The sequence below is a fragment of the Cetorhinus maximus genome, chromosome 4, assembly GCF_964194155.1.
Source record: "Cetorhinus maximus chromosome 4, sCetMax3.hap1.1, whole genome shotgun sequence".
Lineage (NCBI taxonomy): Eukaryota > Metazoa > Chordata > Chondrichthyes > Lamniformes > Cetorhinidae > Cetorhinus > Cetorhinus maximus.
The window spans coordinates 19,870,454-19,897,828 of record NC_135882.1 but is presented as its reverse complement, the minus strand read 5'-3'; the positions used below and the strand labels follow the sequence as shown (position 1 = coordinate 19,897,828).

Below are 27,375 nucleotides of genomic sequence, written 5' to 3'. Positions count from 1 at the left end.
TGAGTTGAAAACGACTTCTTCAGAACTGCAAGATTTTCAGAAGAGGGGAGAAAATTAGTCGGGGGAAAGGGGTACTGCCACTAAAAGCACTGACTTTTGTGAATATAAACGTGCTAATCTGGTCGTTACTATAATTGGACAATGTGGTTTCAAACTGCAAGTGTCCAATTCAGATGGCTATTTATTAGTTTGCAACTGTGTTATAGGGTTGTGCTTGTGGTTTCCAGCATAATTCAAATGCCACCTTGGACAGAGATGCTGATGTGAAGCGGCCGATTATTAAATGCTGACATGAATCCAATGGTTTCATTGGGATCTATAGGAATGGAAGACGCAATACATCTTGAAGAGATTTCTATACAGAATTCGAGATTGGGATGAATAAGTCTTCTGTTCACTTGTGTTCTTGGTGTTTCAACATGTTCTTTTTAAGATGAAAGTGGGTGCGGAGTGGGAGGAAAGACGTTTTTTTTAAAAAAAAAGACATTTTGACTTGTATTTGAGGTATCCTGCAGTGGCTGGGTTTTCTTGTGTTTTTTGTATGTTTGTTTTGTGTTTTTTCCTTCAATTACCTTTATTGACCATTTGCCTTTTGAGTAAATAATTAATGCCCTGATTTTTTGAGTAGTCACAGGATCTCCAAATGGAGCGTAGTGGCAGGGGTGGTGGGGAGGGGATGTGCAGAGCTGGGTGGCAAGGATGTCTCCGAACAGAATCAAATCGGATTTGATTTGTGCAAAATAAATATTTTCCACTAATCAGCCAAGAGTGGAAGGATTTATTAGCATATGGTCAATTATTAATTATTCTGTTTAAGCTGCCTGCTTTGTATTTTGGTTTAATTTTTACGGTGACTAGCGTGAATGCTGCCAACTGGTCATATGGTCTTTGACCTGGCTGCAGTCTCGCTCCAGAGATTATTGGCTGCCATCTTGAACATCTGCTCCAATAGGGTTTTCACTAATCTCCACCCACACCCCCACTTCACCTGCCGCCTCCATCAGTCTCTGTCAGTCGCTGGTCGGGCCATTTCCTGGCCGCTCCCAGGCCATCGCGCCCGCACGATGACCTGAAAATCCTGTCCAAAGTTGTTTTTCTTTCCTTTCCATGACAATTTGATTAAAAGTCACTGAAACCTATACGATTTTTTTCAACCTAGTAATTGGGGGAAAAACACGCCAAAGGGGAAAATGTAATATACAATTGCTTCCATTTAAATTGAGTGTAATTCCAAGGGACATCATTTCCATCTGCTAAACAGAACCTTGAAACTAAAACCTAAAGGGTCAGCGCAAAACCTGTCATAAACAGATGCCAAATGGTTTTAACAAATTAAGTATCTCATTTACTCATTGTCAACCTCAGATACAGTCAGAGCCATGCCTCTGATGTTTGAAGTTATGTGCAGTAGCAAGAAGAAAAGTAATCCAACAGCACTGAGAGGGAGACCTGCATTCACAACGCAGCTAAGACTTGCGTCTGCACTGACCAACAGAGCCCATAGAATGTAATACCAGCTGGAAAATCTAGGAGAGCTCATTTCTGGAGCTTAGGAATGCATGGAGCTGATCCATCTGGGGTCATTTCCAAAGTTTTACAAAATATCTTGTGCTCTGGCTTTATATTGCACAATTGCTTCTTTTGCTTAAAAATGATCTAACTTGCTCATGAATTTGCTGATTGCTCTGCCATCTCTCCCTAGGGTCCTTTCCACACATTTATCATCTGCGCTCAGCCTAGCCTTTCCCCTCTCTTTCTTCATTCCACCCCAGCTTCCAGTTACACGATTTGAGGCAGGTTTTATCCACATCCTTTAGAATTGTGAAAATGCCAGTAATTGCCCTTTTTCTCCAGTAGCAACATTTCCAATTTACTCTAGTTACGTTTGGTGTCTGGAATTTCTGGAATCTGTTTAGTTGCCTGATCTGTGACACCTCTGCTTCCTTGAGCATAGAGTTAATATTCACCATTATTCTCCTCTCCAAAAGCCCCAGGTTTCCTGGTGGGGTTATTTTGTGAGTAATTAGCTTATAATTCTCTAAATATGGTCGAAAGGGGGAGTCTAACCCTCCCAGATATGCACAGTTTCATAGAACATTTCATCTCTCTCCCCTACATTTACAATAGAATATTGGGAAATACTCAAAATTCTGTTTGACTGGCTGAATGTTTTGTGAGGAATGTCAGTAAAGTGAAATATTTTCTATCTTTTTGCCACCTAATTTAGAATTTTAATTGCCAAAGGGGTGAGGGGGTGCGTGCATAGGGGACTAATGCCCTGAAAAGTGGCGTTGGATTGGGAACCCAACATGATCCTGCCTACTTCTGGGTTTAACCTGGATGGATTTTCAGGTGAACAGAAGACCCGTGCAGAGCTCTTGGGCAAGTAGCTAAAATATGTAAATCTCAATTACCTGAGGATTTAACCCAGCAGTCTGGCGTTAACAGCCGGTGCATAGGTTTCCTGAGCAGTGTGCATCTTACCTGAGTTGACTAGGTGAGGACACAGTAGGGAGTGCTTTGTCCGTGAAACTGATAGGCTGGGAAGCCTTCAAGTAGTGAAATTGAAGAGCTGCAACCACGCCTAGGGGACAGGGTGCTGCTCACGGCACCTCTCCCTCACTGCTTGACAGGTGGTTTCCAACTTCAATTCACCTGCCTTGGACTTCACTCCCCTTGACCTGCACTTCCCCACTGTCAGCCTTCACCACTGCTTGGAAGCAGCTAATACAACTCTACCAAGCCTCTCTGATGAGGAGCCAAAAGAGCAGCACCAGCTGCCGCTGCCTTAACACCACGCTGCTTCAACGGGCAGCGGGGGTGGACAAAGAGATCCAGCTTGAAGGAGGTCAGACTCCCAAGAGAGGTTGTACAGAAAATCAGCTCTCTCGACGTTTGTTTGTACCAATGTCTCAGGAGGCTAAGGCTTTCACAGCACGTTGTTGCTGATATTTGCAGCCTCATGCACCAACCTTCTTTCCATGCACTTGGGTGGGTGGGGTGTGGGTGGTGGGCAGATGTTGCTCATATGTATCAAGGTGGCCATCACTGAAAGACTCCCTTCTCCCCCTCCGCCACCACACCGCCACCTGCCCCCTAGCCTCTGCCTTCCCTTGGCATTCCGTGCTCTCTTCTCCTGCAAGGAGACAGAGCAGAATGTTATGATATTAAGGACTGAATTGTGCGAAGAGGAGAGAGCGTAACTATGAGGCATGGGCGCGAGATGGCAAAAAGATGAGTTTGAATATTAGCTGTTCATATTTGGATGTGAGGAGGTGCCTTGGATGAGAGAGAGAGGAATGGTTGGAGCTTCAAGGTGTGTTGGTTTGACTGGTGTTGTGCAAGAAAATGTTGGGAAAGTCAGAGTGTGGGGCTTGGCACCTGAACGTGTTATATCGCTCACCTTTCCTGCCCTCCTAAGGCCCTTGAACCTCTTGGGGCACTGTACCCAGGTGAGACCACAGTGCTGCTGCTCACCACCTCGGCCACTTCCATCTGCGCCTGCTTGGTTTGAGAGGCTGGCCTCTTCCTCCTGTCTTTGGGAAACATCACTCCATTTCAGTCCCCCAGATCCAGCAGCAGGGCCTGCAAGTGAGATTCTGAGACCCACGGGCAGCCTTCCCAGGTTTCCCCTTCATTCCGGTGGTTGCTGAAGTCTCGGGAATCATCGTAGAGCCATTCTGACCCCTGCTGAGATCCCTTTAACTGGAAACCTTTCCTTTGACAAGATTTGGTGCATCATCCTGCCTATTGTCTTTGGCAGGGAAACTGAGTTGAATTGCCATGGCAAAGGGTGATGTCAGAATAAACAGGTTCCCTCTCCTTTACATGCAGGTGTGTTCGGATAAAATTCTGCCAATAGTGTTGGATAAAGAATGAGTTGGATATTGAATCAAGCTCCCTGCACTCTTTCCCAGCAACACGTTTTAACCCCCATCTGAAGAGCATGGTCACTATTGTTCTTATGCCATTTTTGTACCCAAAACCATAGTTTCAAATCAGAGAGATCACAACAGTCAATTTATTAGTGTGCTATGGAATGGTGCCTGCTGAAACTCATATTGCCTTTAAATCCCTCGTGGGCAAAAGTGACTGGCTGCTATCTTTAAGATAATGATACGAATTAATTGATCCATTCATGGAAACCACTTGGCCCCAAATTATTCAACAGCGACTCAGGAATTGAAACCGCTGCTTTTTGTTTCTGCTTCCTGGTAGAAATTAAACATTTGTTGAAGTGTCCACTTACTGATATTGACTACTTACTGAAATGAACACATTGCTTTGCATGAGAATTATCTTTCTGCTGACATACCAGTTCCAGATAAGCGATTACAATAAATACTGCTCCAATGTCAGAAGCATACATTAGGCCCTAGCTTGTATCTCATGCCGTTTAGCTGGATATTGTATAAGATATCCAATATATCATATATATATATCTTTTTTCTCTCTGAAAACTACAGCTTGCTATGTTTCAGTGGAACTAGCTGTAGGGTCCTTGCAAATGGTAAGCCATGGGGGGAAAAAGACAGATGGCATGCAAATCACACTTTTGAAGACAGGGCATGGGTTCTTGTTGAAGGAATAGAATATGAATAGTGAGGATTTTAATTACCGAGGACGAGCCATGTGAATGGAAGGAATGTGCAAATGATAATGGTTAATAAGTTTCCATTTACCCATTGCACTTTTTCTCTTTTTAGAAAGTTTTATTGTAGAATTAAATCTCTGGTGTATTCCCTGATAGCAGAGAGGAACTGCAGTCAGTTATGTAATTATGCTCTGGTTGGGAAAATATCAGAAGACTTTATAAGGGCAGAAAAGTGATAAATTTGTATGCTTTGTTATTTATTGTGAGATAACAAGAATATAATCTGAATAATCCATTTCCCCAGAGTGTAATAATGGTGGTATTCAGTGAAGATAAGAACCGTGATGAGCAACTGAGGTATTGGAAATACTGGCACTCTCGACAGCACACTGCCAAACAGCGAGTCCTTGATATTGGTAAGTGACTATCCAAATGGTGCCTGTGCCTACCACAGAGTTATTATCGCAATGAAAAGAAAAAAATCTGTAATTGTAATGATGCTAGTTAACTACGATGCAAAATTTGATATTTTTTTACATCTTTAATCTGTACTGGCCCGACTGGAAATTTAAATTAATTTTGTTGTAGCATTTTTGGGGTAGAAATTCATCTCGGGCAGTGGCAGAAAATAGATGTATCAGATTGGCCACAATGCAGCATCTAATATTTAATTCCATTGACTGGAATAGAACTAAATATTAGGCATGTTGGGTGTCCAATTCAAAACCACCCGTTTGGTGCCACCACTTGAGATGAATTTCTATCCCTTTACATTTAATTAGTTTTTTTTTGGCCAGTATTCTCACTTTCTCTCGGTAAGGCAGTGAACCATGTTTGGGTGTGAATGAACAGTTGTCCAGTACCCCCACTTCACAAGTTAGCTTAGACTGAGTACTGATGGGCAATCCAACTGTGAGGTTCATCACAGCCAAATCCAACACTGTTCTCACCCAACACTCCTTATGCATTTCCCACCAGGAATTACTAGGTAACAATGTGAGGTAATAATGTTAGCTGAGATTCTCCCCCAATCCTTTCTAGGGATCCTGCAGGTGGATGTCACACCTCAATATCCATCCTGGTTGGGATCGGCTATGGGTCAAACCGAGAATAGAACTTGTATCTTCTAAGTGGCTTAGTGCTACACTGGGGAATACCATTATCTATAAGGTCAATAATGGAGTCATTTTTGCTTTCTTATGCACTTCAAATTATTTACTTGACATAATTTCCATGGCTTCCAATCCATGAGATAACACAATTTATTGTTCTACATACCTGAACATGAGCTTTTTCCAAGTCAGTGGGGGTGGGCTGGTGGGGCGGAAAACTAGTCCAAATAAGCCAGGATTTTCAAGCTTAGAGTCTTGCGTTACACATTCTGTTGGATGCAGCATCAGTAGTCACTCCATAAATGGCCTGAGGGGCTTCTGTTGAAAGATGTGCCCATTCTGCCCAAAATCTTAACCACAGTGGGATTACCCAGAATATGATAATCATACCCCCATCTGAATTGTGTATTTGTGCCATTCACATTCAATCTTTGAAGGCTGATTGAGAGAGCACTTGATGAGGCGAGACCACATATGAATAAATAAGATGCTTTACTTCACAGCCAGTGAATGCACAGAACAACTGTTATAATCAGATTCACTTAAAACAATCAGCACAATTTGTCTTCTTGTTTGTAGAAATACAAAATAATGTTCACGCTGCATTTCCCCAAGTGATTGGCCATCTTAATTAGTTTGAACTGAATGAGGGTAATTTTTAACCTGGAACGAAAATCAAATGGAAATATCTGCTCTTCCCAGGTATCCAAATTGAAATTTACTCTTTATAATTCATAGCCACGTGCCTGAATTCTCCCTCTCTACCTGAAAATGTTTTCTCTAGAAACTTTGGACTGGATTTTATGCCCCCCCGGCCTGAAGTTGGGGTGGGTGGTGACACCTAAAAAAAACAAAAGGTCGGTGGTCTTCCCACCACCCGTCTGCCGCCCCCAACCTGACTGAAAATTTGCGGGGGCCAGGGGAAGCGTCGGGTTCACCCTTGGGCTGATTGAGGCTCGTAAGTGGCCAATTAAGAGCCTCATTCCACCCCCGCCGGTATTTTACTCAAGGCCAGGGGGAGGCCAACGCAATGTGGGAAGCCCAGTAGCTTTAGCTGCAAGGGCTGGTGTTGGGTAGGAGGGTGGTGGAATCTCCTTTGCAGATCCCCGGTTCCATCGGAGGCAAACTCCTCTGCCCCAAGGTCATCCCACTCTTTAACCCTCCCCCCCCACCACCCCCCCCAGTTCTCTTGAACCCGTGCCCCCATCCCACTCTCACCTCTCGCCAAGCCTGTACATATCTGGGCTCCTCAGCATGTGGGACTGTCTGTCGTCCCAGGAGTGGCCCTTGTTCCTGGCTGGTGCTGCTCGGACTGCAGAGCTGTCACCCATCCAGCTGGCCGACAGCTCTCTAGGGTGGGACTTCCTCCTGATAAAGGGGTGAATGTCTTGCCTGAAAGAAATTAACACTGCCCCGTGTTAATTTGCTGAGGAGCAGCCATGGGGATCATGAATGGGCTCCTCCCCTGACTTTTTAACCAGGGCAGGACCACCCTGTAAATTCCAACCCTTTTGTTTTTTAAAGCTGAATCTGAATGCCTTTGTAACCTTCTGTTTTAAATAACTGGCTGCAGGTGTTTCTGTGTTTTACTTTTCTCTGATCATAGCTAGAGAAGCATCAGGGTCTTTCCAACACAATGGGTGTGAGATGTTTGTTTATTTCAAAACAGGCTAATGAGTTCCTTATTGTTGTAAGTTTTTGGGGAAGGTTTCTGGTCTTTCATTTTGGCTCAACTTTCTCGTTCTAGAAAATCTTTTAATTTCATCTGAGCGGGCAGATGAAATGATCACCTCATGTGTAAGTTGACACTTTTGGTAATGCTTTGTTATGATTAATTTGATGAAATCTTGGTAAATTAATTCCTCCATTCAGAATTTGTGAGTTAGCAATAAAGCCGCCCTCTGCTACTGCATCAGATTCACGAATCTATTGAAAAAAAACTATTGCCAGCTTTGCAATTTGTTCTTGAGGTGCCAATCATTTTGGCATGGCCATGTTTATTGTCCATTGTAATGTTACCTTTGAACTCTGCAAAGATCTGTAGTTGGTCTCATGCTGTTTCTGATCTAGATGCTGTCTGATGGTGATGTCATCCACGGACATGGGGCACAATTTTAACTTCATGCAAGTGGCTGGGCTTTGCATGGGTTAAATTCGGGCCAATGGAGTCAGCTCCCATAATTATACTGACAGCAGTTAGGCCATTCGATATGGAAAAGGACTGATTTCATTGATGGGGAGAGGTATGGGTGGTAGGTGCTGACCATCAGACTTCATAGATTCCAAAGCCAATGTTGAAGCCTCTAGAAACTACTAGACTCTAGAAACTCCTCTCACCCACTCATCATTGTGCTTTCATTTCTGCTGGTTTCACCCTGGCAGTAGAACGGGCATACCTGTGAATGATGACTGAGACTGGGATGTTGACTGATAGATATGACTCAGTGTTATGCCATTGCATGACTAACCTATGGGACATCTCTCCTAACCTGGATACCAGTCCCCAGGTGCATGAGGAGGATTTTGAATGGACTGAGACTGCCTGAGCTTGATGTGATGCCTGGTTCATTGCTAAATTTTCTGTTTTCTTTCCTTAATACCAAATAAACTTGCGATACACTGTTGCTGCACACTTATACTGACCTGCTGCCATTGCTGACTAAAGCGGAGATGAAGTAACATTAGGTCTGTTTTAACGCGGGGAGGCTTTGTTGTATCAATAAAAGCATCATTTGGAAAACTTCAGGAATTTTTGTCAGGATGAAAATTCCAAAGGGTATGATTTTCAGTGTAAAATTGTGATAACATTGTTGCCTGACAGGGACATGTATTTTCAAGTTTACATTGCTCTGTCATAACTTTGTACTGAAGAGCATTCACCACGTGGCTAAAATTTTCAGTCTCTTGCCAACCATTTCTGCTAATTTCAGATTAAAGCTCTGCAGGCACCTAGAACAAATGTTGTGCCACATCCCTACATCTTTAGGCATTGTCAATATTTGTGTATTTGATTTCTGCACAGTGGATTTTAATTCACTTATATTGACGATCTCTTGCTGGTCTTTATCAAGTTGAAGATGGTTAACTGGTGAAAAGTCCAACAACCTCAACCATCTCCCTCTGTGTGTATGACTCCAACCAGTGGAAATTTTTTTCTACTGATTCCCATTGAGTTCAGTTTTGCTAGGGCTCTTTGATGACACACTCAGTCAAGTGTTACCTTGATGTCAGGGGCAGTCACTCTGACCTCGTCTCGCATTCAACTCTCTTTTGTCCATGTTTGTGCCAAGGCTGTGATGAGGTCAGGAACCGAGTCGCCCTGTCTACCTCGCTTGTGTTAATAGGAGAATCTCCGGCATAAGTGGACACGATTAGCTTTGACCTTTTCAAGTCATCAAGTTGAAATAGCAGAAATGAAAACAGAAAACGCTGCAAGTGCCCAGCGAGAGAAACTGAGTTAATGTTTCAGGTCGATGACCTTCTGTCACAGTGTCCCACGAAAGGTCATAGATTGGAAACTCTGTTTCTCCACAGACGCTGTCAAACCTGCTGAGCAATATTTCTGTTGGGGCAGTGCATGGCCACACAGCAGCCTAGAAGGTACCACACGGGCCTTGTTCCGTGCGAAATAACGCATGTGCGCGGCCGTGCAAAAACTGCGTAAAGGTATGGTGCATTGCAAGAACTGACCACACATAACAACAAAACTTGAGAGGGAACAGCACTGCTGAGCATTTCTAGCATTTTCTGTTTTTATTTCATATTTCCAGCGTTTATCGTATTTTGCTTTTGCGTCGTAGGTTGAGACAATTAGTTGGCTTCAAAATTGAACTTTTTTTTGAAAATTAAAGCGTTATTAAGTGAAATAGCCCACTCTTCCCTCTGACTGCACTGCTGTGGTCTAGACACACGCGCGTACACAACACACCCAATTTCTTACACAGACAATTTAATGCACTTTTTTTTTTAAGAGTTAAATATATACACATCCACTTTTACAACAATAAAGCTTTTGAAATTTGTCTCAATGTCCTTCAAAATTAATTGAAGATAAGCTGATGGCCACAAAGTGCTAGAAGGTAAAGAAAAATATGCCCTCAGTAGAGCTGACTGAACATCATTGATCCATCCTCTGAAATTAAGTGAACTGCACATGCTCATACTGCACAATCCAAATGCAAACCCGAGACACGTGGCAAAATTATCAAGCCCAAACTTTTCCGAGAGACTTAGACCTTCAATTGAAAGCTGTGATGAAGGCACGAAAACAACATAAAAGACAATTCAACAAGTAGATTTAATCTTGTTATTATGAAATGTGTAAATTTTTGATTTTAACTTTTTCTTTAAACCCTATTTTTTAAATACTAGAAACTTTAGATACTGAGAAAGAAAATTGCAACTGAGAAAATACTTTCAGAGAGCATTTTGAACCATGTGTGGGAACCCGGTGGCCAGATTGTGCACTCGCAAGGTGATATACACTCACACGATTAAATGGTAATTCCAGTGTGCCACATTGTGTGACAAACTAAGATCATTGGGAATAGGAGCAGGAGTAGGCCATTTGTCCCCTCATGTCTTATCTGATAGTGGTCATAACTCTACATTCCTGCCTGTCCCGCATAATCCTTGAATTGCTTATTAATCAAAAATCTAACTCAGTATTGAATACATTCAATGACCCAGCCTCCGCTGCTCCCTGGGGAAGAGAACTCCAAGCATTAAAGACTCTCCGAGTGAAAAAAAATCCTTTTCATCTCCATCTTAAATGGGAGGCCGCTCAGGATCTTCCGTGTTTCAAACTTTAATATTGTGAAGGGTAGGATTTTCTGCACCCGGCCACTGCCGCGGTCTTCCGGCCCCGCCACAAGTCGATGGACTTCTGGCAGAGGCGCCGCCTCGCCCATGGCTGGTCCCTCCTGCGATGGGGCCGGAAAATCCCGGCCAAAGGCTCACCAGGAGTAACAGGCTCTAGCAGTACCTAGTGACTCACAATGAAGCACGTGCTCAACGTACCACATTTAATACGCAATAGGAGGATTATGCAGTTAGTTTGTGGCAAGTGACAGCTGCCATAACTTCAGTAGCAAAGCAAAATGAAGTGACATTGCTGCAGCTGTATCACTATAAGGGTTGGTTTCTTAAAGCAGCATTCCCAATGACAATATAAACTCAAGGGGTGGAATTTTCAATTAATGGTCACGGATGAAATGGTTTTGGCATCACTGATAAAATGCTTCCCAGCCTGTCAGTTTCGCTGAAGAAGCACCCCCAACTCTGCACTCACCTGGTTGACCCTGATGATTGGCTGATGGCTCGAGAACTAAATCCGTTGGCTGTTAAAGCCAAAATGCAGAGTTCAAGAAACCCTTAATTGCCTGTTTGCATAATCTAATCAGATTCCCAGCAGCTCCATGGCTTTGGGGGGGTGGGAGTGGGGCAGTCGCCACTCATTTTTAACCCACCCAAGTGAAACCTGGAAGACAGTAGTTCGATGTGGGGGCACTGACTCCACATCACTTTTAGGGCATTTAACCCCCTGCATGCATCCAAACCCACCTCTCCTTTGCCTTTGAAAATTCCCCCAAGGCAGCTTGGAAACTGAAAGCCATGCTGTCCAGTCATTTGCAGTAGCTCAGCTGGCCCATTATAGACCAACAGTACAGCATTTTACAAAAATGACCGGGCAGCGTAAAACCCCCAGGGAAAAATACTTTGACGGCAAAAAAAAGTTGCAAATCGTGATTTTTTTTTTTTAACAGCTATTCACAAAAATGGCATCCAAGTTTCCCCACAACACTATATTAATGGGGTTGTTTCCACAGCACCAGCCCCCAAGGAAATAAAATGCAACTAACTCAAAAATATGACTCTGCGTGAGTGTTTTGTCACCGTAAATATATTTATAAAGAGATAAAGCTCTACCAAACACATGATTCAATAATGAAATTGAAACACAGGCTGACATCATTTGCCTGTGACTTAAGTGTGGTTGAGGAAGTTATGCACAGTTATTTCCAAACTAAATGGTAGTTGCATAAAGGTATTTTCCCAAAGACAATAAACCTTTGTGGAATTCACTGTCGTGAGAAGGAACCTGAAATTCTGAAAGGGGGATTCCATATGAACATACAAGCAAGGAGCAGGAGTAGGTCATTCAGCCCTTCAAGTCTGCTCCACATTTTAATAAGATCATGGTTGATCTGACAGTAACCTGAAGTCTGCATCCCACCTACTGCCGATAACCTATCACCCCCTTGCTTATCAAGAACCTATCCACCTCTGGCTTAAAAATATTCAAAGACTCTACTTCCACCACCTTTTCAGGAAGAGAGTTTCAAAGACTCTCAATCCTCAATTTCACCTCATCTCTGTTTTAAATGGATGACCCCTTATTTTTAAACAGTGACCCTTAGTTCTAGATGCTTCCACAAGAGGAAACATCCTCTCCACATCTACCCTGTCAAGACCCCTCAGGATCTTGTATGTTTCGATTAAGTCGCCTCTTGCTAGAGAAATCATAGACAAGTTACGGCGCAAAAAGAGGCCATTCAGCCCATCATGCCTGTGCCGACCAGAAAAAGATGAATAGAAACTAGCCGTGCTTAACTAATCCCACTTTCCAGCATCTGGTCCGTAGCCTTGCAGGTTACATCACTTAAGATGCAGATCGAAGAACGTTTTGAATGAGTTGAGCATTTCAGCCTCAACCACTGATTTAGGCAGTAAATTCCGGATGCCCGCCTCCCTCTGGATGAAAAAGTTTTTCCTCATGTCCCCTCTAATCCTTCTACCAATCACCTTAAATCTCTGCCCCCTGGTAATTGACCCCTCAGCTAAGGGTAGCAAGTTTTTATTGTCTACCCTATCTAGGCCCCTCATAATTTTGTACACCTCAATTAAGTCACCCCTCAGCCTCCCCTGTTCTAAGGAAAATGACTCCAGCCTTTTCAAGCTCTCCTCGTAGCTGCAATTTTCAAGCCCTGGCAGCATTTTTGTAAATCTTATCTGTGCTCTCCAGAGCAATTATGTCCTTCCTGTAATGTGGTGACCAGAACTGTACATCTTACTCTTCTAAACTCCAGCGGATACAAGCCTATTCTGTCCAACCTTTCCTCATAAGACAACCCACCCATTTCAAGTATTAGTCTAGTAAATCTCTGAACTGAGCCAATGCATTCCAACGCATTTATATCCTTCCTTAAATAAGGTGACCAGTACTGTACACAGTACTCTAAATGTGGTCTCACTAGTGCCCTGTATAACTGAACCATAATCTCCCTACTTTTGTATTCAATTCCCTCGCAACAAATGATAACATTTTATTAGCTTTCCTAATTACTTGCTGTACCTCATGCTAGCCTTTTGAGATTCATGCAGTAGGACACACAGATCCCTCTGCACCTCAGAGCTCTGCAATTTCTCACCACTTAGATAATATGCTTTTTTTTTTATTCTTCCTGCCAAAATGGATAATTTCACATTTTCCCACATTATACTCCATCTGCCAGATCTTTGCCCACTCATTTAACCAATGTATATCTGTTTGTAGCCTCCATATGTCCTCTTCACAACTTACTTTCCTACCTATCTTTGTGTCATCAGCAAATTTGGCAACCATCCCTTCAATGCCTTCATCCAAGTAATTTATATATATTGTAAACAGTTGAGGCCTCAGCACTGATCCCTGTGGCACACCACTCGGTACATCTTACCAACCTGAAAAAGACCCATTTATGCCTACTCTCTGCTTCCTGTTAGCCCGCCAATCTTCTGTTCATGCCAATATGTCACTCCTGATAGCATGAGCTTTTATTTTCCACAATAACCTTTGATGTGGCACTTTATCAAATGCCTTCTGGAAATCTACAGTATATCCACCGGTTCCCCTTTAGACACAGCACATGTTATTTCGTCAAACAACTCCAATAAGTTGGTTAAACACTATTTCACTATTTCCCTTTAACAAAACCGTGTTCACTCTGCCTGATGACCTTGTGCTTATCTAAGTACCCTGATATAACTTCTTTAATAATAGCTTCTAACATTTTCCCTATGACAGATGTTAAGCTAACTGGCCTGTAGTTTCCTGTTTTCTGTCTCTCTCCCTTTTTGAATAATGGAGTTACATTTGCTACCTTCCAATCTAATGGGACCTTTCCTGAATCTAGGGAGTTTTGGAAAATTAAAACCAATGCATTATCTATCTCACTAGAGGCTTATTTTTAAGTCCCTAGGATGAAGTTCATCAGAACCTGGGCTCTTGTCAGCCCACAGCTCCAACAATTTACTCAGTACCACTTCTCTGTGACTGTAATTTTCCTGACTTCCTTCCCTGTTTCCATACCCTGGTTTATAGCTGCTTCTGGGACGTTATCAGTATCCTCTATAGTGAAAACTGATGCAAAATAACTGTTCAATTCACCTGTCGTCTCCTTGTTTTCCATTATCAATTCTCTAGGCTCACTTTCTATAGACCAATGCTGACTTTGTTAACTCTGCTTTTTTAAAATATTTATAAAAACACTTACTGTCTGTTTTAATAGTTCTGGCTGACTTTCTCTCATACTTTAATTTTCCCTCCTTATTAGCCTTTTAGTCATTCTTTGCTGTTACTTATATTCTGTCCAATCTTCTGGCCTACCTTTGCACAATTATATGCTTTCCCTTTAAGTTTGATGCTATCTTTAACCTTTCTAATTAACCATGGATGGTGTGTCCTTCCCTTGGGCTTTTTCTTACTCGTTGGAATGTATCTATTCTGTGCATTCTGAAATACCCCTTTAAAAATGGCATTAACACCGTTGAATTCCGCCACTATCTTGGGAGTTACCATTGACCAGACACTGAACTGGACCAGCCATATAAATAGATACAGTGGCTGCAAGAGCAGCTCAGAGGCTGGAAATTCTGTGGCAAGTAACTTGCCTCCTGATTCCCCGAAGCTTGTCCACCATCTACAAGGCATAAGTTAGGAGTGTGATGAGATACTTTCCTCTTGTCCAGGTGAGTGTGGCTCCAACATCCTGACTTGGAACTACATCGCCGTTCCTTTACTGTCGCTGAGTCAAAATCCTGGAACTCCCTCCCTAACAACACTGTGGGTGTACCTACACCAAATGAACTTCAGAAGTTCAATAAGTTACATCACCATCCCCTTCTCCAGAGCAATTAGGGATGGGCAACAAATGCTAGTGACGCCCACACCACATGAAATAATTTAATAAAAAACAGCTTTTTCTTGTATTGTAATGATTTTTTTTGTGGGAAAATTTCTTGAAATGTTGAGTTTTGCAAGAAAAGCAAACCGCTTTGAGGGAAATGAAAAACAGGAGGAAAATTGGTTGAAGGTGAGGGGGCTCAGTCCTTTCATCAGTCACCCTGGCGGAGGGAGAGAGTGGGTGAAGAGTTAAGGGTGAAGTGAATGATGGTGGAGGTTGAGGAGCATATAGGGTTGAGTGGGTTGTTCGTAGAGACAAGGCAGGCGTAATAGTGATGCAAACAAGTGTGGGCAGGAGGGGAATGTACAGGCAAGGTGTTAAGGAGCAATGGGACTGCTTGGAAAGAATGAGTCAGGAGCCCTTACTGATAATCCCGCCGCAGTGTGCATCTGTTGTGAGTCTTTTCCCCACGACACCACCGCAAAAGCCACCTGAAAGGGAGAGAAAAAAAAAATAGAAAGAAAGAAGAGCTGAGGGAAGAGAAGCAGCAGAGAGTAGATAGACAGAAAGAGGAGAGATTGAGAGAATCAGCACTATAAAGATGTAAGCGAGTGGGCATGTACTGAAACTCAAGTGGAACACCGTGAGAGATAATCAGTAATACTTCATTTTAAATCAAAGATTAACAAAAAAAAATTACATTTGTCCTTTAAAATGAGTTTGCGCCAAGTTTAGACATTCAGAAAAGTGCAGGACCTGGTGCTATTCATAAATTGAGATACGACTGACTGATGCTGTAGGACTCTGGCCAAGCAGCAAAAGATCTTATCATGGAGTTTTGCCAAATAGTGATCTCTGCAGTGTAAAGGGCGAAATAAATGCTTGTACATTTTCCTCTTGCCAAGAGAGGTACAGTGTTATCAGGACTTGCTCACAGGACTTGTTGCATTAAGTAGACCCTCCTGTACCATGTACAGTATCAAATGTTGATCATGCTTTTCTCAGAATCAATCCTTGCGTCACTTTAAATTGATAGAACTTTAATTTCTGATTTGAAACAAAGGCATGCCAGTTCTGTCGGTGGGGGCAGGGTAAGTGGCTCCTGTGCTGTTACCTACTCACGTTGCTGTTGCTTGGACGGCTGTTGCCGATGATAGCCCAGACATGGATAGGCACTTTGAGGTAAATGAAGCAGTGTTACTGACCTTTGAGGTGCCAAAATCCATCTAAAGGGATGGTTTTCAACAGCAATTCCAACAGTAATACAAGCGTTGCTTCCTGAGATGCAGGGTGAGCAGTCAGACCACCCATCTAGTGCAATGAAGCCATTTTGCGTCTGAGATAAGTATTACTTATTCCTTTGATGAGATTGGGAAAGTATGTGATTTATAGGCTCAGTGTAAATCTGAAAGGTGTACGCTGCTCAGCACTAGCTGATTTTTTTTTTCCCCTTGAGACTGTGGTTGGCTGGATCCCAGAGATTTACAGTAAAGGTGTGTTGATGGTGTATGAAAAGGAACGGACAGAGATGCCCAGCTGCTACCTTCTGCGGCCACATTCCCACTCTGCCAACTGAGTTTTGGGTGGGATTCCAGGAAAGTTTGCTTTAATGGGGCCCTGTAGTTGTGATCAGGAGGGTCTCCACATCTCTCTCCTATCTGAGTACATCTCCTGCTACTGGGCTAGGGTGCATCCTTCATGCACCCTCCCCCCAATTCAAATTGAGACCTTTGGATCAACAGGGTATTCAACTGTGAATGCCATCACAAACCATCTTATTGCAAAATCATCCCAAGGACAGTGAAGCTCGAGATAGATACCCGTGCTCTCTGTGCCACTCTCCCCTAGTTAATTTCCCCAGTGTCACTAACCCCATTAGAAACTGAAGACCTGCGATTGTCACTGATAAAGAGTGAGCCTGGCACTGCAGCTTTTACTTTTAAACAGGAGTTGCTTTGGAGTCTCAGAAATCCATCTTCAGAGTCACAGGGACAACAGAAGTCAGATTGTTCAGGGGAAATTTTAACCTAAATCATTGGATGGGAAATCCACTTGATCAGGTGGAACACTGACTTTACATCCTTGCCCAGTGAAGCCAGTTTTAAGATACCTGGTCAGTTGGGAGCTGCCAGGATTGGATGTAATGTTGGTTCTACACCCTGCCTGAATTTACTCTCCATTAAATCAATAAGTAATATTAGGCAAGGTGTAAAATCAGTATTCCACAGGAACCTTATCCCACTCTAATTTACCTAACCCTATCAGTATATCCTTCTATTCCTTTCTCCCTCATGTGCATATCTAGCTTCCCCTTAAATGCATCAATGCTATTCACTACAACTACTAGCAAGTGTAGCAAGTCTCTGAAAAGAAGCTTCCATGAATTCCTTATTGGATTCGTTAGAGACTATCTTATTTTTATAGACCCTAGTTTTGGACTCCCCTGCAAGTGGAAACATCATCTCCATGTCAGACCCTTTTGACATCTCAAACACTCCTATTAGGTTACACCCACCTTCATTTTTCTCAAGCAAAGAGCCCTAGCCTGTTTAGTCTTTCCTGATAGTTATAACATCTCAGTTCTGGTATCATCCTTGTAAATCTTTTTCGCATGTTCTCCTGTGCTTCTCATACCCTTTTCTTAGTATAGAGACCAGAATTGCGCACAGTACACTAAGGGCTGAATTTTTACCTCGTCGGGCAGGCGCGCGCCCACCCTGACTGAGCATTAAGTGACGGGCGATGACGTTGAGCGAGCGTCCCGACGGCATCGTGCACTCGCACGACATTTTGGTCAGCGGGCGCATGCCGGAGTTGGCGGCACAACCCCGCCGACAATTAAAAGGCCTATTCGGGCCATTAAAAAGGTAACGAAAAGAAATTTTTCGCTGCCCGTCCATCCTTACGGTTGGCGAGCAGGTGAAAAGGCCGATTGTTTTGGAAACCTCATCCACGGGCAGGGTGAGGTTTCCAACAGCAAATAAAAATAAAATAAAAATTCTAAAAAATTTAATTAATAACATGTCCCTGCTCATGTGACAGAGTCACACGAAGGGGCATGTTTTACAACGTTTTTAGCATCTTTATTTTTTATTTTGGAAAGTGTTCATCCCCCTGAGGCAGCTTTGTGATTTTCAAGTGCGCACTCGCGCGCCCGCGTGAAGTTTGCATTTGCCCACCTCCCCTCACCCCACACACCCCCCCCCCCCCCACTCAGCCCCACACAGGCAGCGCTGAGCGCTGCCGCTCACGTTTCACGCTGGGCAGGCCTTAATTGGCCCAGCAGTATGAAATCGTGGTCTGGCCCCGATCACGGGCAGCATCCTGACCACGCCCACCGAGCCTGCCCGACGAGGGAAAAATCCTCCCCTAAGGGTAGCCCAACATTTTAACATGTTAACCCGTGTTGCTACTTTTAATTATTTGCATGATTAATATTCCCAGATCCATTTGCTCCTCTACCCTATTTAGACTCTCAGGCCTGGATTTTCAACCTCGAGGCAGGAATCATGAGCCAGGCCGTTTCCTGTCGTCGTGATCCTGTCCCGTGTCTGATGATGCCCACCTATGCTATTTTCATGGTGGAGTGGCAGAAGCAGGCTGGAATCGGGACAACCACCTCCAGAAAGAGCCCAGAGGTGGGCGGATGTCAAGGTGGGCAGGTTAGAAGGCCTGCCTCCATTAACTGGAACATCAATCCAGTTCTGTCAATGAATGTTAGGCACCCTAGCCCTCACCCCAGCTGACTCTCATCCCCCTCCATAGCCCCCCACGCCCCCACTATAGTCCCCATGCGCTTCATGTCTCCCCATGTCCCTCATATTCCCCCATACTCTCTATGCCCCCTTCATACCTGCATGCCCATTCACCAAGTACCCATTATGGACAGAATTCATGAGCCCTATAAAAACATTGGGAAGTCTTCAAGATGCTCATGGAACTGTCAAAATAAACAAATAGCCATTCATAAACCTCTTCAAAAACTTTAATCCTCGTAGGAGCCCATAAAACTGTCAGTCAAACACATAATCATTCAACCTCCACTTGAAAAAGAGTTAAACCTCTTAAGTGCTCCTAAAAATGTCAAAATAAACAGTCATTCGAAAACCTCTTTTTAAAAAAAAACTTTAATCCTAACAACTTCATTAAATTGTCAGTAGAAACAAAGCCCACAGTTCCTTTGACAGCTGTATCAACAGCCCCTACTGAGCTAAATCCATTAATGGTACTTGGAGCTGAACCAAGCATTCATAATGGGATTCTGAACCACAGCTATGTCAACAAAACGTCTAGAGCTGAATACATTAAAACCTGTCAAAGCAGTGGAGCAGATGGCCATCTGATTCATTGCTTAAAAAGGCTGAACAGATGACTGGGCTATCAATCAAACCAAAGATTAATTCACAGGGGGAAATTAATACCTTAAAACCCTAACCTCAATACTGTTCACTGCAGAAGAGCATTTTATCCAATCGGTAAAGTACTCTAATGCATCTGAACGCTTTCACATTGCTGGTCAATTTAATGGTCACATCTTCTAAATAGAAAGCTCTATCATTAATTACTGTATTAAGAACGTACTTAACTTATCATATAGCATTACATTATGACAAGTGGAGTTGCCAACACCTTTTGAACTTGCCTGTAGAAAGGTTCCAAACTCTAGACTAGATCTCCCCCATGGTTCATGACTCCTGATGCCATGAGACTTCATGAGATCCAGAGTCGATGTTGAGGACTCCCAGGGCAACTCCCTTCTGACCGTAGGTGCCGCCACCTCTGCTGGGTCTGTCCTACAGGTGGGATGGTGACGTCTGGGACATTATCTGTAAGATATGATTCCATGAGGATGACTGTGTCAGGCTGGGCTGTTGCTTGACTAGTCCGTGAGACAGCTCTCCTAATTTTGGCACTCGCCCCCAGATGTTAGTAAGGAGGACTTTGCAGGGTTGACAGGGCTGACGTTGTCGTTTCCGGTGCCTAGGTCAATGCCGGGTGGTCTGTCGGTTTCATTCCTTTTTGTGACTTTGTAGCGGCTTGCTAGGCCATTTCAGAGGGCATTTAAGAGTCAACCACATTGCTGTGGGTCTGGAGTTACGTGTTGGCCGGACCAGGTAAGGACGACGGATTTCCTTCCCTAAAGGGCATTACTGAACCAGATGGGTTTTTACAACAATGGGCAATGGTTTCATGGTCATCATCAGACTTTTAATTCCAGATTTTTATTGAATCCAAATTCCACCATCTGCTGTGGGAGAGATTCGATCCCAGGTCCCCAGAGCATTGGCCTGGGTCTCTGGATTACTAGTCCATCGACAATACCACTACACCATCGCCTCTCCATTTTAATAGCTTCTGGTCTCTTAGTGTTATGTTGCCCGTTTTAAAGACTGACTTAGTACCACAGAACTATCAGAGAAGTAACCTGTCATTAGGGTTGGAATGGTCTCTGGTTGATCCCTGATGTGTGCAGTTAGTTAACCTTGGTTTGAGGTATGTCAACATTACCTCCGGTATAATGCCGATATTATTCTGAATTGGCTTTAGCTGTGATTTCCCCCTCACATTTGACTCCCTCCCCACCGCGCTACTGACACTCACTGTTTTGGGCTACACATGAAGAATAGCTTTTGGCATTTTGTATTGTATTCCAAAATAGGTCAACTCTCAGCGGAGGAGGGAAGGAAAGAGAAAAACACTGGGGTGGGGGAACAGGGTAAAGGGAGCTATTGTGTAGAGCCTCATTACGCTTGAGCAATATTATTTGCAAGGTGACGCCTATGTCTATACATGCCAGAGATACGTACTTCCAATTACATGTTTCAACAAGCTGCTTCATATTATGACTTGACTCAGTCCAACATGACTTCATCAATCCAAAACATTTGCATGAACTTGTCAGTTTAAGTTTGTATTGGCGTTGGACAATATCACACACACACACACACACAGACCACTCACTTGTAACAGCAAGGTAGGATTAATGAGCTACATATTTAAAGTCTGGCCCTCCCTGACTCATCGCCCTGTAACTGTACCAGTCAAGATCAGTTAACTTTGCATGTACCCAAGGGCTTTTTGGGTGCAATGGCTTAACTGATTTGCTATGTAAACTTTCTTGAGCCATCTGGTTGAAATTGTAAGCCATACTAGTTTTGCCAGTAGTCATTTTATTTTAATAGACCTGATTTAATTGTCGAGTTGTAGTGAATTTTTCATTTTCATTGTACTTCCATCCCAAAATGCAATTTTGATATTTAATTGCTCTGAGCGGCATTTTTGTATTATATGTAAATGTGGTTCCTGGTGCTTCAACATAAACGCTGTTTAGTTGAACTATTGTATTGGGAGACCTGTGCTTATCGTTTAAAAGGAGCAGTGACTGAGCTGCTGATATTTATCAGAAAAATATCTACCCAAATTTCCTCCTCTTCCATTGTTGATGAGTTCTTGCTTGGTGGTAAATCCTTTATTAAGACTTTGGTTTTTGAATTAATCCATGTAGATCCCTGTCAACATTCATTCCAGACAAGAGTGTGTAGAGACTAGACTGATGTTCCATGGCAAACTTCCTTCATGCGACTTTGCCAAAGAAGCGTTTCTACCTTTCATCTGTAATTCATGAATATTAGAAAAGTGTATTTTATAAAGACTGTAGTTAACATTATGATTGAAACTGCCTTTTCTTACTATAAGGTGGAGTCCTGCTGTCCACAAGAAAGCGGGCAGATTCTTTGATCTGTGATGAGGCTGTTTATGGAATTTTGGTCCTAGGTGTTTAATGTAAGCATGTTTTTTAAAGTATGACATAAGTGCTGGGCATTTTGTGTGGCTTCTGGTGCATTATTAGTTTTGCACCACTCCATTTGTGGCACGCACAAGATGGGTAATTCATTTTCTAAAGGCATGGGGCTTAGAGAAAATGGGCGCTGCCTTAACACCCGACAACACTTAGCTGAGGTTCTCTTCACTGATGGGCTCCTCTTGTTTCGCTGGTCTATGAATTGAGGCCCACTGCATAATATCTGGCGAGTCCCATGCCTCAGCATTCAGGCATGAAGTATACTGTCCTCTGCCCTGTCATAACTAGCTTTGGCTCAATTTCTACCAACCTAGGCTCAGTGGTAGAACTCTTGACTCTTGTGAGTCAGACAGTCATAGACCCAGAGACTTCAGTCATAATCCAGGCTGGCACTTCATTGCAGTACTAAGTGCATTCTGCACAGCTTCAGGGGCTGTCTGTTGAATGAGGAACTAAACCAAAGCTTCATCTACCTGCTCAACTGGACATGGAATTATTTGGAGAAGAGCAGGGGCATTCTCCTGGTTCAGCCAATATTATTCCATCAACCAATATCGGTAAATCAGATTTCTAGTCATTTGTCATTGCTCTTTGAGGAAAACCTGGATAGGCTAGGGTTTGTTTTCATTAGAACAGAGGAGGCTGAGCAGAGATCTAATTGAAATATATAAAATTATATAGATTGGATAGGAGGGCCCTATTCACTTTGGTTGAGGGTCTGTAACCAGTGGGGATAGAATTTGGCTAGGAAGTTTAGAGGGACTTTGAGGGGAAATCTTTTCACCCAAAAGGTGGTGGAGATCTGGAACCCACTGCTTGAAATGGTGGTAGAGGTGGAAATCCTTATAATATGTAAAAAGTACTTGGATGTGTACTTGAAGTGCTGTAATCTACAAGGCTACAGGTCAAGGACTGGAAAGCGGGGTGAGGCTGGATGGCTATGTGTCAGCCAGCACGGACACAGTGGGCTAAATGACTTCCTTCTGTGCTGTAAATTTCTATGATGCCATATCCTTCCTATGTTTAAATTGGCTATTGTGTTTTCCAGTATTAGAAAAGTGACTACACTTCAAATGTGCTGTGAAGCATTTTAAAATGTCCTGAAGTCGTGAAAGGGGCTATATAAATGCAAGTTCTTTTTTTTCTTTTATGCTTATACTTGTTGCACTTCTGGTAGATCAAATTGCCATGTGTTTGATGTGCAGGGAAACTGAAAACAGGGTGTATGATAGTTACACTCAGCCTTGTGATTCTCCTGTGCACTGCTTCCAGCTGCTGAGTGTTTTGCTCGTTTCTTGGTGACCTGACCTTGGGCAAAGTACTCAAGCTGTGGCCTGCCCAGAGTGCTGGACAGTTTGATTGTGATTTCCTCTAGTTATATTCTACTCCTTGCCCATCCAGTTCAACATTCTGTTAGCTTCATTGATTGCTGCTTTTCATTGGTTGTAGACATATAGCATCAAATCTACTAAAGGTCTTGAGTCTTTTTCCAGTTCTATGCTGAACTATTTAGGACACCATGTGGGAAGTATTTGCATTGTCCAGTTTCCCTTCCTATGTAGCACTTTGATATTAAATTTAATCTCCCATTGTTTGGGAGGGAATGGGATGGATGTGGCAGTGGTCGAAGAAGAAATGTTAACACCTTTTTGTTCTGGAGATGCTGAGAGCTAAGAATTTTCTGGTGGCCTAAGGTCAGTGAGATGATCATGGCAATGTTGTACTACATAATGAGCATTCAATTTGTTGCATGTCCATCATCTTGTGTATGTGGAAGAATGACAATATAATAGAAACGTAATTGGGGATAGAATTTTTTTTTTTTACAATTAGTTAAAAGTTGGCTGAGGGCAAATCACCACACATTATAGTGAGTACATGGGAAGCATATTGAAAATATCATTTATCGTAATACTGGAGCCCATGACAGCATTGGAAGTCTGTCTTGGCAGATTACCAACAGACTTTTAAAAACAAAAAACAAAACCTGCAGTATTCCAAAGCTAAAGAACAATACAGGAAATATAAGGGTAACAAACAGTCAGAGGGAGAGAAAGCTCCTCATTGTATCTCTCAGGAACGTGAATTAGTTAAACCACTCACTGGATTGTGCTTTTAAAGCAAGCTTTCTGCTCCACTCTGTTTTCAGATCACAGTGCGTTTATCTGAAAGGGCTTAAAGTGCACTTGATTTGCTTAACAGTGTTTGTTCCTTTTGTTATTTAGGGAACCCTGATGACCGTAGCCATGCTGTACTAACTGTTTAACTTCCATTAATTAGATCTCTGTTTATTTAAACAGCCACTAACCAATCAATCATGTACTAGGTAGCTAAATATGTTTTAGATGTGTTTTATTGGTTATTTATTTCCTATTTGCTGATAGCGAGGCCCAGTCAGATGTCACAAATGTTTGATTGATGTTTATTCGGTAACCTTTTTAAAGAGTTAACTTCAGATAAATGGATACTTAATCCATACAGCAAATCCCAGCGATACCTTAATGCAGATGACTAAGGTGCATATTGGCTGGGGTTAAGATTTAGGGTCCTGCCACCACCACCCCCACCTCCGCCCCCCCCCCCCTCCACCACACTCCAAGCGCACAAAGAACTTGCATCTGTGTAGTGACTTTCATCGCATCAGGACACCTCAAAGAGCATTATAGACAATAAAGTATTTTTTGCAGAGTAGTCACTGAAGTACTCTGTATAGGGCTGGTGTCTGGAGTTTAACAAACTAAAAGTAACATGAGCTTATTGTCTAGCTAGGATTGCTCATTTGTTAGTACATTGGCCTGCAGGGTTATTTGGAGGCGAATGGTTAGAATCCCAGCTCACGGTCACAGGCCTTTCTCTCCAAGACGCATTACATAGGTTCAATCATTTCTTTTTATTCATTCAGGGGATGTGAGCATCACTGGCTAGGTCAGCATTTAGTGCCCATTCTGAATTGCCCTAAGGGAGGCAGTGGTGAGCTGCCTTCTTGAACCACTGCAGTCCATATGATGTAGGTACACCCACAGTCCTCCGGGCGCCACATAGAATGGCTTCAGGGGCCACGTGTTGGCCAAGCCCGGCCTATAGCATGCTGCTTCTGCTGTTTAGCATGCAAGTAGTCCTGTGCTGTGGCTTTACCAGGTTGGCATCTTATTTCTTTGTGGACCCCTGGCATGATGGTAATGACCCACAGCAATTCATGGATGTCCAGCTTCTAGATCTGTTCTGACTCTGCCACACAGAACAATGGAGTGGGACCTCAGTATGAGTGTGTTTTTTTTTCCACAAGCACTGTGCAGTTGTCACTCGCACCAATACTGTAAAGGACAGATGCATCTAAAATAGATAGGCTGGTGGGGACGATGTCACACATCGACTGTTGGTTCTTGTGCCACCTGCCGTAAGCAGGTATGTTTTTCAGGACTTGGCCAGTTCTGTCAGCAGTGGTGCTGCCAGAGATGGACATTGAGCCCCCCCACTTAGAATGCATTCTGTAACTTTGCTTCTTCCAAGAGGTGTTCAACATGGAGGAGCACTGATTCATCAGCTGCGGGAGGGTAATAGGTGATGATCAGCAGGATTCCTTGCCCACGTTTGACTTGATGCCGTGAAACATCATGGGGTCCAAAGCCAATGTTGAGGACTCCCAGGACAACTCTCTTCTGACTGTATACCACTGAGCCCCACCTCTGGTGGGTTGCCGATGGGACAAGACAATACCCAGGGATGGTGGTGGATGAGTCTGGGACATTGGCTATAATGTACGATTCAATGGGTAGGACTATGTTAGATTGTTGCTTGAGTAGTCTGTGGGACAGCTCTCCCACTTTTGGCACAAGTCCCCCGATGTTAGTAAGGTGGACTTTACAAGGTCGATTAGGTAGGATGTTCTTTGGTCCTTTCCAGTGCATAGGTCGATGCCAGCTGATCCATTTGGGTTCATCCTCATTCACCTTTTCTGTAGCAGATTGATAGAACTGAGTGGCCCTTTCAGAGGGTAATTGAAAATTAACCTCATTGCTGTGGTCCTGCCTGGGCTAGACTGGGTAAAGATAACAGATTTCCTTCCCTGAAAGATATTAGTGAACCAGATAGGTTTTTACGTACAATTTGGTAGTTTTTATAAACTTCATTCCTGAGGCTAGCTTTTTATTCGAGATTTATTAATTAAATTTAAATTCCCCCACCTGCCATGGTGGGATTTGAGCATTAGTACGGGTCTCTGGCTCACTACTCCAGAAACTTAAAACCGCTGTGCTACTGTTCCTGCCATCACTGATACTGTGGGTCTGTTTGGCCCTAGTATTTGTTTATTAAGTCAACCAAAGAGGTTGACACTAACTGCTTCCTGATGCGTAGGTTTTGTGCCCTAATTCCTTGTGACCGAGTCTTCCTTGTGGTCAGTTTTAGCAAATGCTGTCTGCAGGTTTGTTGACCATGCAGAAGGAACACAGTAATGTGAGGTTTTTTTTTTTTTGCGTTCAGCTCTAGAATTATGATATGATTGCCTGGAAAGTGTGGTTATAGGCAGGCAACACCCTGCCCATTGCTGTTGTACTAAGTTTTTGCAAATGTGCTTGAGCACTGAGGGAGCACCTGTGTTTGAACATTGTGTATACTGCAACACCACAAACACGGAAGGGCTGAGGTACAATACAGGTGCATGGCTGGCTTGCCCTTCCAGTAGTGCTCGCTTAGTTATGTACTGAGTTACCTTTCGCCAGGCCCCCAGAATGCAGTGGAATCTTGAGGTCAATTTCAACCCAATTTCTGAGTCACGTTACTAATTGCCCTAAACTTATTTCTACATCTAGAAAATTTAACGGCTCTTTTATTGAAAAATATATTATAAAATTAAAAGCTTGCTCAACTATAATTAAAATCAAACATAACTGAACCATTATGGTATGTGTAAATATAATATTATATTACGGTGCTTGAGTGGGCATGTGCCCGACCTGAATTTGCGTGAGAAGACATCAGGCGTGCGTCCCAATGTCGTTGCACCCTCACGCTATATTACGGTCAGCGGGCACGTGCGGGAAACAAGAGCGTGCCTGCTGAAGATTAAAAGGGCAGTCAAGCCCATTAAGAAGGGAATTGATCTGAATTTTACGTTGCCCGTGTGATTTTTTACACTCCTTGCATGGACAACACAGGCAGGCGACTGCACCGTTTTCTTCACATTTCTCACCCAAGGGTGGGATAAAAGGGGACTGGAGCATTGGTAATGTGAGTTGTAAAGAGTTCAGGTGAGAGTTTGCTGCTGCTTTATTGCTGTTATTTCATACCTTTTCCTGTGGTTCCAGCTGAACTCGTTGCTTTGTTAGCTTTCTTTTTTTGAGGACTCTTTGATTTTTTCCCAACTCTCTTGGAGGATTTCTGCCGAGCGCACTTTTCCGTGCACGAGACGGTGCCATCTGCAAGTCAGCAGATGGGGATTGTTTACGCGCTGGTGGGACCTCCACTGAAGAGGAATAGAGAGGCAGAAGGGAGAGGAGGCCAGGTGTCTGCAGGCAGTGTCCCAGTGAGCGACCTGCGGGAGCAGAGGTGTAGGCACAGGGATGCAGGGCCAGCAGGAAGTGCAAGGCAGGAGAGTCCACAGAAGAAGCCATTATCCTGCAACCAGAGAGTACAAGCAGTGATCAGCTACCTCTACATGTCTGAGGTCCAGTGCCAAAGGAGGCTCCGCCTTTCTAGGGACAC

At 43.3% G+C, this 27,375-nt stretch overlaps 1 protein-coding gene across 2 annotated transcripts in view; it reads left to right on the top strand.

Annotated features, from left to right (window-relative positions):
* grhl2b (grainyhead-like transcription factor 2b) overlaps window positions 1-27,375 on the top strand; it is a 137,485-nt gene that overhangs the window by 52,717 nt on the left and 57,393 nt on the right. For both annotated transcript variants that reach the window (XM_078540018.1, XM_078540017.1), the window contains exon 7: window positions 4,899-5,010. In XM_078540018.1, the coding sequence (XP_078396144.1) occupies window positions 4,899-5,010 (112 nt within the window). The remainder of the gene's footprint in view (window positions 1-4,898; window positions 5,011-27,375) is intronic.